Below are 13,670 nucleotides of genomic sequence, written 5' to 3'. Positions count from 1 at the left end.
TAATGACGAAGAAATTGGCCTAAATATATGCTCAGCGTTACAGATGACCCGACAAAAGTCTGAATTTGTAATTCAGACAGCTAAGTGCTCCCCATCTAGTCCTTGGTGGAACAGTGAGTGCACGCGAGTTTATCGAAGAAGGAAAGCTGCTTGGAAAAGACTTCTACATAATCAGAACCCACGATATTGTAAAGATTATCAATTGATTTCGGCGAACTTCTAACTTACTATTAAACACGCAAAAGATGAGTACGATAAAAACCGTTTCGATTATCTCTCTAAATGTAAAAACGAACGTGATTTTTTTAATTGCCTTCGTTTCAGAGACAGACTCCCAATGAGCGGTAATGTAGGCTCAATCGTCAGTACCTCACAGGAAATGCAGGAGTCCTTAGAGCTATTGACTAAAGGATTGTAGATCCGGTTCTCAACGCGCCTTCAAAGTTCTGTTTTTACTCCTGCATTCTCGGACTACAAAGAAATATCCCATTATGAAGTAGCACAAGTTATGTTACGGTTGCCACCTATAGCGCCTGGCCCGGATAGAGTAACAAATGCAATGCTGAAGATTTTCTTTCAAGAGGCTCCTCGTGAGCTACTGAACTTGGTAACCTACTCTGTTAACAATGCATGGATTCCACAAGAATGGAAGATGGCCAAAATTATTCCGTTACTCAAAAAGCAAGGGGCAAGGTACACTATTGACAACATCAGACCAATTGCGTTGACATCAAACATAGCGAAACTTACTGAAAGATGGCTTCTCGGACACATGATAGAGTTTATTGTCGAAAATCAATTGTTGAGTCCTTGCCAAATCAGATTTCGATCTGCCTATTCAATATGGCACGCTCATATAGACCTTGAAATTCGAATTAGCACCGCCAGACAGAAAAAGCAATACGCGGCTTTATATGCCTTAGATATATGTAAAGCCTATTACAGCATTGAACACACAATTTCAACAAATCGGTTACAGAGCCATTGTTTTCCAGGTTATATTGTAACATGCGTGCATGAATTGTTAAAAGACAGGGAATTCTATTGTTTTCGAAGCGGCTATCCATCTATTAAACATAAACAAACAAGAAGTGTGCCTCAGAGATCAATACTCTCAACAGTATTATTTACTATTTTACTTAGCAGAATCCCCGTTCACCCAGGAGTCAGTACCTACGTTTATGCTGATGACATTGCCTTTTTTAGTATCGCTAGTGACATATACTCTCTTTAGGAAATTTTGCAGTCGTATCTATGGGAACAGGAACACTGGCTGGATAGCTTACACTTAAACCTAAATGCTAATAAGTGTGCTATACTTGTTTTTCCAGTTAAAGACCCAGTATGCATATCGCTTCACTATCATCTCGAAGACACCTCACAAGTAGAGTCACTAAAGTACCTTTGGGTTATTTACAACGGAAATCTATCCTAATCTAGCATATTGAATATATTGCGACAAAAGGAGCTCGTACAATGGGCATTTTGCGCAAATTAAGCAATCGAAGAACAGGTATGCGAAGGAAATCCTTTTTGATGGTATATAACATGTACGTTCATCCGCTGTTAGAATTTGGATGTGTTTTATTCTTAGGTGTTCCATCATACAAGCTTCGGCTACTGCTTTTGTTAGAACGAGAGGCACTACGTCTGTGCTGAGGCCTTCGAAATTACGTTTCAAATACCGTATTATACCTGGAAGCAAGAATCCCACCCACATTATGCCGATTTCACCTTCTGACCGTTCAGACCTTCTCAAGGCTATATGCGTCACCATAAAATCGTTCTCAAATTATTTTCATCTCAAATCCAGAATTTTTTCCAGTTCAGTGGCCCAGGTTTCATCGACCACAGATTATATTTCTGCAAACATTGCTTGAACCACTAAATATGCAAATTCGTGATGTGCTTCCTAATAACACGTATTCACATTACCCAGAGATCAGCTTGGATGACATTATCCCAAACCACGCGAAACTACACCCTTACGGCATCTTAAACGCCATGTTGCAAGACCACCTAAACACCCTAAACACAAACATTATCATTGCAACAGATGCCTCAGAGTGCGAGGAGAAAGCTGGCATTGGAATAATTTGGCCTGCGCTAGACTGGTCTATTTCTTTAACAGTGCCTGATTTTGTGCCTATTTTTCTGGCCTTGCTGTTAGCAGTAACTATAGCTTTAGGTAAATTAGACCAAATGATTACAACGGCTGCTATTCTTACTGACTCCCTTTCTGTACGCTCTTGCCTTACCGCTAATAATGAGTCACCCATGCTAAAATTCTTTCACTTACTAGTTCCTGCCAATGTGCAATGTGTTCATTTGATTTGGGTGCCTGGTCATCAAGGTTTGTTTTTTAATGAAACAGCCGACCCACTGGCACATGCATCACTATCCGGCCCTGTTCTTCCTATTATACCAGTGACAGCACAGATCACGCCGGCAAGATTTCGGATACGATCAATTAGATTAGCCTTATCAAACCAATATTTGACTGCTTCTCCAGAGTACAATCACCTGGCATTTCCCTGGCATAGCGAATCGTGTTAAACGAAGATGCTTGAGGTCTGCCTCAGCAAATTGCTCGGCCGCATTCCCCCCCTAAATTTCTATTTACACAAGCCGGGTTTGGTTCCCTCTCCCCTCTGTTCTTTTCGTAATGAGGAGAAGACGATACAGCACTTTCTTCTATCTTGTCACCGCTTTAGTGCGTTAATAAAAAGATTGTTAGAGATACCTTTTAGAAGAATTGGCCTGGTCTTGACAGAAACTGCAATCCTTTCGTTCGAGGCGTCCACATTGGATTTCAGCCACAGGGATGCATGCTTCGTTGTCGAAACATTCCTTACAGAATCTAAACGAATGCCCTTCTATATTTTTATTTTATGTTAATTTTAAATTAGTTATTACTCATTCAACATCTCCTTTCTGATTTTATTTTAACACGTAATTCCACCCTATTCAATGCTATTCCCATAGATATTAGCACCTTCATGCTCTATATTTATTTGCAATAATCCACCCATTTCTTCCCCAATCCCCCATCGTGGGTAGGAGCCACACGTGTCACAGGCTACAACAACAACAACAACCCAACTGCGACCAGTCTCCTCTTCCCAGGGGTTTGGTTGAAGAAGCGCCGGTCACTTGTTGATATACTGTTATATTAGGGTTTGCGTGGATGGGCATTCGGAAATTTGCGTGAGCTTGTGTTTGCATGAGATATTACTCATTGAAAGACGAATAAGCTGCCCCTGTTTAATAGCTCACTGTAATATCTGTCACGAGGAAAGTTTCGACGTCAACAGTGCGCAGGGAATCAGAAAGTGTATGCATAAGCGCAACTCTTCATGCGTCGTGATACGGCACATTTACATCTCAAATTTGTGAAAGTCAAAATAAAATCTGTTGATTGGTAAGTAGGCCTACGAAATTCCACTACAGGACGAGAGCATGGGGCAGAATTAAAAATAAAATGCAAAAACAGCTTCACTCAGGAAAGGCGCACTGTCTGGCGTTATTAATAGACATTTAGGTCGAGAAAATGCTGCAAACAGTTGTGGTGTCACGCCTGCGACAGCTGCGATCTTTGTACGACGATTTCAGAGACTGTTTTTGCAGCTGTTCATGCCGGTACCTTACAGAATTGCTGGGCGATACAACGTTGGATGTTACGTTGTTCTAATGTAAAAAATTAAATTATGGGGTTTAACGTGCAAAACCACTTTTTGATTATGCCGCACGCCGTAGTTGAGGACTCCGGAAATTTGACCACCTTGGGTTCTTTAACGTGCACGTAAATCTAAGTACACGGGTGTTTTCGCATTTCGCCCCCATCGAAATGCGGCCGCCGTGGCCGGGATTCGATCCCGCGACCTCGTGCTCAGCAGCCCAACCCCATATCCACTGAGCAACCACGGCGAGTTGTTACAACTTTGCTACATTAGATGTGTTTCGTTCATAGATAATTTCGTTCAAATAATAAAATACTCACAAATAATGCACAACGACTGTCGGAGACGGACATATAGACCGACATAGGTGTAGACCGGCTGATTCGCGCCGTCTGTACCATTGGGCCAAAGAGAAAATTGCGGCCATGGCTCGCAATCAAATGGGGGGGCGTACTTGTGGGGCAGGGTTTGACTATGGGCTAGTTTGTATATTCAAACAACTTGACTTGCAGCGCGTGCATAGACAAAAGGACTGAAAGAACGCCGGAGACAAGCGCTGACTACCAGCTGCAATTTTAATTTGAATAAGCAGCCTTTATTACCAAGACACCTGGGCAAAACTCTTGTGCTTGCCTTGGTGTCTTGGTTATATATGTATGTTCTTCGAAATGAAAATGCACTCGGAAATCTTTGCTTCTCTTTGTCTGTCTTCAGGTGTTTTCGTCGCGCTTTAAGTCAAGTTTATTTGTAGGGCGCGGATGTTGCGCCAACTAAGTGCCAGCGTCAGCGTAGCAGTTACCTTGAAATTTTTTTATTTCTCAGAATAATTATTTCCCTCAGGCTAACTGCTGTCGTCTGGTTCTTCGCCCCTCCTCCTCAGTGGACGCATACCACAGATGACGATCACCGCCATCTTCATCGTAGTCATAAACAGCAGGAGTAGCTGCAGCAGCAGCCACCCGCGTTATCGTTCTTCCTCGACCTTGCTCTAAATTTTCAGATTCCAGATCAAGGAAGAGTTTCAACACGTACACTACCGGCCCGCTACCCCTGCTGCGGTCACCGCACCGAGGTTCTGCACAGCAGGAGCTTACTCCACATTACGGAAAAATCAACTGCACGGCTATCGTGATGAAGACTGAGGTGAGAACTAGTATAACTGCGAACAAAATTTGTCTAGACTGATTGCCACATGTCCTTCCTAGAATAGTGTGACTGCGAAGTTGCTCGGCTAGGCTAGGTGCGGAAATAGGCACATGCACATGGCGAATTGGCTGAAGATATCAAACATCGCATTAACAAAGGTGTAAATTGTATTGAAAATTGAAAATTTATCACAAATTATCAAACAAAAAAGTAACAGTAATCAAAATATTGTGCAACTGATCCAGTGCACACGTGGGCTAATAGTCACAAAAGCTCATGCACAAGAATTATTCCAAAAGAGCAAACTCCAGACTACAATGATGCTGAAAATAATATCCAAGGTAGCCAGCGATTAGCAAAAAAGCAGTAGGAACGAAAAGCTGTGCGAAAACGGACATTTTGTGACTTACAGCTATTTACGCATTTGTTCTCGGTTCACTTTCCTCCATCTATAGGCGAAAAACGTGTGAAAATATTTTAAACCTATATGTGAAACGCTGTTTCACATAATTCGTGGTTCCGGTTACGGTTATGCAAAGGAATGATCCAGCAAAACGTATAAATGTTTGGAACACTGCTCCGGATAAGTGCAGCCGCTTTACTGAAAGATGGTTTCACATATTTTGTAGGAAGACAGGTCACAAAGCGGTCTCCCGCGCAGCAAATGTCGGGCGGCCGCACCATGCAGGCTTAGGTGGAGAGGGAGGGGGCGGAGTCACCTCCTTCACGTGGTTTGTTCATAGGAATCACAAGCATTATCGTGGCCACTGGGCATGTCAGGTGAGTTTCCTTCATTTCCCGAGTGTCTTTGGTCACGAGCAAGCGGCGAGTGATGAAGGCTCCGCTGCCGCTCCCGTTTTTCCTGCACGGGTAGCGCTCGCGGTGCCCCGCCCGCTTGTCTGTGCTGTCTTACGCTACGACGACTTCGATGCGTACCAACCAACTCGCCTAAGAAGTTCTACTACAAAGTCTTTTAACTGTTCAGGTCGCTGCAGGATGACTAATTTCGGAGGCCCCTCTTTTACCTAGCCTACTATTGTCTTCGGTGGAACTCTCAGTTATGCATAGTATACCTAGCTGGCCTGCTCGTAGCTTTAGTTTAAGTCGTAATACATGCTTTCCGTTTGCAGGCGTGGTTGTCGTACATTGTTTCCTCGCGCTTTTGTCACACCACATATGATGGACAGGGGTGCTCCAACCGTGTTACGCGTTTTTCCGAGGCGTAGCACCATGGCCACCCCTTCCCTCCTGCTTTAATTGATAATTTATTGTAATGCAAATTTAGGACTAAAGAAATTCTAGTACAATCACCGCTGTTCTCTTAATGATATTATGTGGAATACCTTTTTCCCTAAAGCGAAAAATATTTGCAAATATTTTCTTGATAGCTTATGCCTAAGTGGAACGAGATTTATACAAAGCTATCAGCTAGCCTTAGCAAAGCCAGAAAACCAATAAAAACACATGATTACGATGCCTACAGTGTTTGGTCTTAAGTCCCACTCGCCAACCAGGATAAAATTAGTTGGTTTGAAGTACCTTACTAAATAAAAATGCTATTTAGCAATTTTTTGTTGTTTTTTTAGTGCTGACCCAAATGGGAAAGTCGGATGGGAAAGCTGGTTATTGCTAGTACATATGACGCATACTTTCCACGGTTTGCTATAATTTTCGGTTTAGCTAACTCATGGTTGCCCCTCCGTTGAGTTTTCTCTTGGTACTTCAATGAGCCGATATGAGAGAGCTTCGTAGCTCGAATGTGCGCAATTGGTGAGTAACGACTGGTTACAAAGTTTCAGAAGTAGCTAGTTGGAGACACGGACCAAGCATCCTCACTTGCCATTATAACCTTCGCATGGACGACTATAAAATGCGGTGAAAGAAACGTAGCTACTCGCATCATGTAAACTGCTTCTTGGCCTAGTTCGTATCAGCTGAAAGACGGATTTGCCACAAAGAAGACGCACATAAAAAAGGAAGCAACATTGAAGAGGCAGGGGCGGCACTTCTATCTTCAATGTGGCTTTTTTGTGTTTGTGTTAGTGTTTCTGTGTATGTGTGTGTCTTTGCCGCGAACACGTTGTAGGCGTGTAATAAATAAAAATTTCGCAACTTTGTTTAAGCGTTTGCGAGACACCCAGAAGTGCATCCACCAGCTGCACATTCCGTTTACTGTTCTTTCTCTGGCGTATATTCGCACCAGCTCACGTGGTTGATGAGGGACACGCCAGAACAAGAAAGACCCGCCACAGGTGTTTTTGCGGTTGAAGAGGACAACGAGGCAGATGAAAACGTTAAAGGGCGATTGCAGGCTTGACAGCAAGAAAACTCTACCTGGATTCGTGTGAGCCGAAGTTGGCGAAGGACGCAAACTTTGCATGAAACAGCGCAGACGCTTGAAGGAAGAAGCTGGATCAGCAACAAGGAGCGTGGGAGAACCGGTGACGAGACCATAATCACGCACAAGAGCAAACATTTGACGCAGATATGTGCGTCAAGGCCTGCTTACTAGCAATGAGGGTATCGACGAGGTAGGCAAAGCCAAACGATATACTCCTGGTGACTTCCTCATAGAACGCTAGAATGTTTGGGCCACATTGCGCAAACAAAAAGGCGTACTCAAAACTCCAACAGAAAAAACGGTGTATTGACAGCAGTTTTTGCCACGTAAGGTTGTACAACATTCGAATATATGGTGGTCCCAGCTACAAAGGCACTGCAATTGTGAATGTCGGGTAGAGGGTAGTGGTTAGGAACACTGGTCGCATTAGCCGCCAATCGTTCAAGCACCACGAGCTTGAAGACGGAGTAATCACATTTAGCTGCAACATCTGCCCATGCTCGTGGTCATCAACATGGAGCTTGTCAGCGGCAAATACAGAACCCTGTTGTTCCATGGCAGGTCTTGCTGAATGTCCGGGTCACCAGTAACCGCGGGAGACTAAACACAAATAACAAAATGCAGAAGACCAGGGCTCAAGAAGAAGAACACAAACGACAGGACCGGCGCCGGTCCTGTGGTTTCTGTTCTTCTTAGTCCTGGTCTTTTGCGCCTTGCCTTTACTAAATCAAGCATGAACCAACTAGCCCAAGCAAGAGTTTTACTTGTACAATTAACAAGAGCGCGACTTTCTTTCAGCGGGTCGCCTGAGACCCAATGGCGGATCCACCCGCCGTCCATTGTCCTTCGTCTTATTTCTCACGCCTATATTCGCATCAGCAAATGTGGTTGACCAGGGCTAAGCCAGATGCATAATAACAACACGCCAAACTGTATTTTAGCTAATGACATTAGTTAGACGTTACGATTGAAACGCAAGAAACCTAATAGGGGAGGGGGCGATACTGCAATTGGCCACCTGAGTAACTTGAACATTTTGTTTGTTGCAAAAGTGCGGATTGCTTGCGAGCGTCTGCGTCCTTCTGACGCATACCCCAGCCCAGCCATTTAAATCTTTAGTAGTAGATGATATGGACATGTCCATTAGATAGACACTTGCCGATATGCCCCCCCCCTCCCCTGAGTATCAAAGCCAATCAGGCACGGACAACTACAGGATAGCGCAAAGATATCAACGGCTCGATGAAAGCTTGGCTTTAACTTGAAAGTTTTTGCGTTTGAACGTTACCCATACACAGCAAGGCAGCAGAACCCAGCAGCTGCAAAGTGGACAAATACATAAAGGGCTCCTTTTAGAAGAACAAAAAATAATTAGGCACTCGTTCTCTTGCGAGAGAATGACCATGCCCTTATCATGTACAAGCGATCTTTGTATATTAGCACGATTCAACTGCGCGACTTTGAAAAGCCACATTGTGCGTTTTACCTTGCAGGTCACGGTGTGCGGTGACTTGGGACTGGATAGACATTGCCCTCACGAGCAACGACTTGCAGCCGTCACTACATCTAGCGGTCTAGCCAAGTGGCCGTCACGAGCCATTCACTCCCTACATGCTACACTCCATATTACTGCAGCTACTTTCACCAGCTAGAATATGTAGGAATTAGAAAACTTAAAAAATATACATTGCGTAAGTTCTGAGGGCATACGGAAGGGCTTGCGGCTTTGCCGCTGTAGTTATCATGCAGTTGCGCAGTTACAGCCCACCGTAGTGCAGTGAACATCATACCAGATTTAACATATTTTCTGAAAAATCGGTCAAGTAGAAAGTTCGTATCTGGAATATTATTTAAACTTGCACATTTATCTCAAGCCGACCACAATTTTTTTTCTGTTCTTTCTACAAAACAAAAACATTTCGCCATCACGTTATAGCTAACAAACTAGAGAACTGTTGAACTTTCGAAGAATGTAATCTACTGTGGGCGAAATTTCTTGAAAAAATATCTTGAATTTCATTGACACACCATGCAGCACCACTGCATTCCGCTGCGTGGAGTCAGAGACACATATATAGGGCGTTTATGAAAACAATAGCGCTAAAAACAAATACTTTTAAATAGAACATAATGAAATCAACCAAGGTGAGTTTCTAGTGGTCACACAGATTGTCTTCGCGAATTCCGTGATGTTTTGTCAGTTGGTGGATATCTGCGCCAAAGAACATCCACAGCATGTCAATCCGTTGACATGCGATGACACAGAAATGTGTTGCTCCGCAGTTGCATTCGCCTAGTGTTTGAACTGTATTGATTCTAGGCTTATTTCTTTACTTACATAGTATGTTCAACAATGACTTGATATTTATGCTATGAACTGAACTTGTGTATTGTATCGTAAATAGTTTTTTCTGCCAACTTGTGGCTGTTTCTTTATGCAGGTACTGATAACGCCACGCGTAAGTACGCCGAATTGCTTTCGTGGTATACGCACTGGTTCCTTGTGGAACACATTTCATACTGTCATGCTCGCAATAATTTTATAAGTTCTACGAACATAGGTGGATAAAGAGCGTGACAATAAAACCAGTCTGAAGAAAAGAAATACAATGCAAGCACTCATACACGAAGAAACCAAATCAGTGGCCAACGCACTGTTAGGAAGCCCGATACTCCAATATATTTCAACATGACGAGAAGTCGTACGAGCCACAGGTGCGGTAATATTATGGACGGATTGTTCGTCCATAATGCGTATTGCTTGTCATGCTCACTCAGGGCTGGTCTATCAAACATTTCTGCGTATGGCGTAAGCGCGCGCGATTTCCTATTTAACAGTACTGGTTTACGCTGCTCCTTCTTCAACAAGTAGTACAGTTTTGAGTTTGCCACAACTATTCGCAAGTTAAGTATACAAGCAGTTCAGGAGAGCACGTTGTTGGGCGAGTCGGTCGTACATACTTAAAGAAGGGAATTGCGCTAAAAAAGACACGTCCATGTCCTTACTCGTCCGTGTCTTTTTTAGCGCAATTCCCTTCTTTAAACAAGCAGTTCACTTTGGGCTGGCAGCGCTCAACTATATAAAAACGGAATCTTGTACCACCGTTCTGTTGCTCATTTTGCTTTTTCCCACGGTATATTTCGTACAGTCTAATGATTAAAAGACGCTCTTGTTAAAGAAGCCAGACGGCGCACAATGACAGGCAGGGGGCCCCTACTCGCGTACATCGTAATGCACCTGACGACCACGACGAAAGTCCCGGTGCCACGCCGGGTCCGCTGTTGTGCGTTTATCTCTTTCAAGACTCGCCTTCTGTCTTCACTGATTTGCATGCCTTCATTTCTCCGCTAACAGTTAGGGTTAAATGTAGACCGCGCCAAAGCTAATCACAAAGGGCAACACGGAAAGAACGGTGAAAATATTTGCAGACAAAAATGTTTGAAATCCAGATCATAGTAAGTGATTGCGCTCCCTTTAATGGCCAGTGCCCCTATAGACGCTTCAAAGGCGAGGCTCCCGTACCGTAATTTGTGTTGCAGTGCACCCCAGTTTATATGTACTGACAAAGACATTAAAACGTAAGTGAAGTCTGAGCGTTAAAAGAGCAGGAACCAGACGCGAACGAAAAAGGCATGTATATACAGAAGTTCAATCAAATTTTAAATTAAAGCCACTTTCTTTATCGATGTTTGAATGTCCTTTCTTATTTACTATTTTGAAATTGTTTAAATAGTTAAATGGTTGCAAGATTTAAACTGTTGACAGGGCATCCATCACAGTAGCAATTACACTAACGCAGCATGGCTAGAAAAGCCCTTTCTAGAAAAGAGATTATAAATATTGTGCAGTCTTAATAAACTGGATTAGTGTTTCGATAAAGCAAGACAGAGAAGGAACACAGCAGGTTGTAATACTCGAGCCTAGAGAGCACTTCGTCTTCTAACCTGCGCGAGGCCGATGCACGAGGTGAAGCCAATTAAAGCTGACATCACTGGCTTTCGAGTGGATATAGCGGAGACGCTGCAAAGTGCCAACTCTATCAAGGACAACAATAATAGTCGCGTGACAACCCAGCAACGTAAACATATCAATGCGTGCCAAAATATATGAACTTTGTGTAATTGTCGATGAGTTCTACTTATTGCACTGAGCATAAGTTTTAATTCTTCCTTTTTACGGGGTCTGTGGCCACATGCTATTCCAAGCGTACGCAAACATTTTCATAATGTGACAGTAATTACGAGGTAACACGCACCTCCAAGTTTTCCGGGTGACTTGCTCAAGCCCAACATTTCGGCCATGCTGCACCTGAGTAAATGTAGAAACACTGTTTATCTGCAGGAACTGTTCGTAAAGTTTGTGTCAATGTCATCTTCGTGGTCACAGAATTCGCCAAGCTGCAGTAGAATACCTAAGACAATGCATTTCTTCCGGCAGTGTTCGTTTTGCGAGCACAATTTTTACCTTTCTTTAATTACTGCTCACGAATTCTCTTCATTGAAAAACAAAAACACTAGCAGTCAACTGAACCAAGAAAACGCCCTGCTTGATCACACACTTGCCAAATATAAAAATGGTCTCCTAATTAATTAGCTGTAGGATATTGTAAACGCTACCTTGGCAGAAAATTGTGCTTCTTACGGCTAATATGGAGTGGACTATTTTATAACCATGCAACAATAATTATTTTTCCAATCTGTAGCGCCGCCAACTAATCAGCCATGCACACGAGCATTCGTGAACGGCTGTGATTCGGATAAACTACCTGCTTCTGTGAAACGACGCTTTCACCATTTTGATCAGAGCTTTGGGCGGCCTTTTCGGAACGAACTCGATATCTTTATTTTTTTATCTTCACAGGCAAGACGCCGACATCCGTTGGAACTCCCACGATGTCATCATCAGTAGTGGTACCCATGTCAACGTCACCAAGTTCCCCTAGACCCTCAAACGCAACCACGACAACCCCAGCTGCGCTGTTCAAGAGTATGTCTGAATTCATAATGGCATTTACTCTTCTGCCATTATTTTTCGCTCTGAATTATAGCTTGTGTCGTCGAAGCTGAGGGGGAACTTAAAACAGAAGCTTTTCAGTTAAACTTGGAGTGCCCGTAGAAGGAAAAGTTTTGCAAAACTGTAATTATATCACACTTGAAATTTTGTCTACAGCATTTAGCCATAACCTGTCCCCATTAAATGGACACAACAGGTAGCGTGTATAAAGCATTAAAATCAGAAGAGAAAAAGACGGCTCATTAGGGATTTTCAAAGCTGATAATTAGCTATACACGTTAACTTTTCGTCGGACAGGAAACTTTACATGCCCGCCTCGCCCTTTTATCCCCAAACGTTAACTTCTTGTGACTTAAAGCTTTATCGGGAGAGTAGAAAACACAGCTCGGTTGCGCCGAGTAACGCTGCCTGGCACTTGCCGAAAGAATTTGTAGGAAACGTGTAATTTATTCTCATCCATATTTCGCGCGCACATAGGGCCACCACCTTTATTGTAAATATATTTTATATTTGTGGCGCATATAGCTGTCCCAGGAAATAAGGCTAAATGCTTATTCGTTCGACAAACTCATTTATACCGCTCTGGCGCGTTTGCATAAGTAATTCACTGCTAAAATCAATATTACTCCTGCACTTCGATGTTTGCATGCACACTCTTCGTAACCTGTCCCCTATATCAACAAAACATAGCAAGACGACTCGTTTTTCGCACAGAGAATTCTATGGGCGCATTGTAAAACGTATGGACATAGGGACAGAATAACGTTCGGTTCTTATTTAAAACGGCGATAATCCAGGTGCATAGGCAAAAGTTGCACCACGTTTACACCTAAAATGTAGCCCAGCTTCATCGAATGTAAAGATGAAAGCATGGCTGATAACGGCTGTGTTACGCTTGAGGGCAGTTCGTTGGGGAATTTACTGCTACGCCGGTAATTGATTGTTGCCCTTGAAACATTTTCCACAAACCACCTATAGTAAGCCACCTACTCGTATTAATGTCACCTTTATGGCACGTTCCCTTCGTTCAGGACACGGTGTTAACTTCCGACGCGGTTCGTAAATTATGCTTGTAAAGCTGTAAAGCGTTTGTATAAGTAACCTAATGACTGCAGTTAACCTACAAGGCCGTGATTAACCAATGCAGTAGAATTTTGTTTTGGACGTCACGCACAGCTTGTGCCCGTTGAATATAACTACAGAAACGAGCGTCGTTTACGTCATTGCGGACACAGCGGAAACAGCCTACATGGCTCCAATGACTCCTGAAAGCATGAAGCCAAGTAGCAAATTAATTTCGAAGCACTTAATCTGTACATCAAGATTTCAGCCAACGTCAATCATAGCGTCGTTCTCATTCTTCCGGGATATAATATTGCGGTAACGTTTGGTTAACACACGGAGCGGGAAACCTTTCTAAACGTTTCACATTACTTTTCTAAACAGCCAGAACGGAAGCACTAGTAGTTTTTAGTCACAAGTTAACGCG

The 13,670-nt window shown here is 43.2% G+C and overlaps 1 protein-coding gene and 1 long non-coding RNA gene across 5 annotated transcripts in view; one reads left to right on the top strand and one right to left on the bottom strand.

Annotated features, from left to right (window-relative positions):
• LOC135902070 (uncharacterized) overlaps window positions 1-13,670 on the bottom strand; it is a 750,038-nt gene that overhangs the window by 157,042 nt on the left and 579,326 nt on the right. The gene's annotated exons all lie outside the window — the stretch shown is intronic.
• The window catches only part of LOC135902064 (uncharacterized), a 79,936-nt gene that overhangs the window by 2,226 nt on the left and 64,040 nt on the right, over window positions 1-13,670 (top strand). The window contains exons 3-6 of one of the 4 annotated variants that reach the window (XM_065431962.2): window positions 4,681-4,823; window positions 5,456-5,606; window positions 8,661-9,626; window positions 12,029-12,154. In XM_065431962.2, coding sequence (XP_065288034.1) covers window positions 12,061-12,154 — 94 coding nt within the window. In that variant the 5' untranslated portion in view covers window positions 4,681-4,823; window positions 5,456-5,606; window positions 8,661-9,626; window positions 12,029-12,060. Of the gene's footprint in view, window positions 1-4,520; window positions 4,824-5,455; window positions 9,627-10,191; window positions 12,155-13,670 lie in introns of those variants that run through there. The other 3 variants (XM_065431964.2, XM_070537071.1, XM_065431963.1) reach the window with 3 other exon arrangements.

This window comes from Dermacentor albipictus, chromosome 4 (assembly GCF_038994185.2).
Source record: "Dermacentor albipictus isolate Rhodes 1998 colony chromosome 4, USDA_Dalb.pri_finalv2, whole genome shotgun sequence".
NCBI classification, from domain to species: Eukaryota; Metazoa; Arthropoda; class Arachnida; order Ixodida; family Ixodidae; genus Dermacentor; species Dermacentor albipictus.
This window is presented reverse-complemented; position numbering and strand designations above follow the sequence as displayed.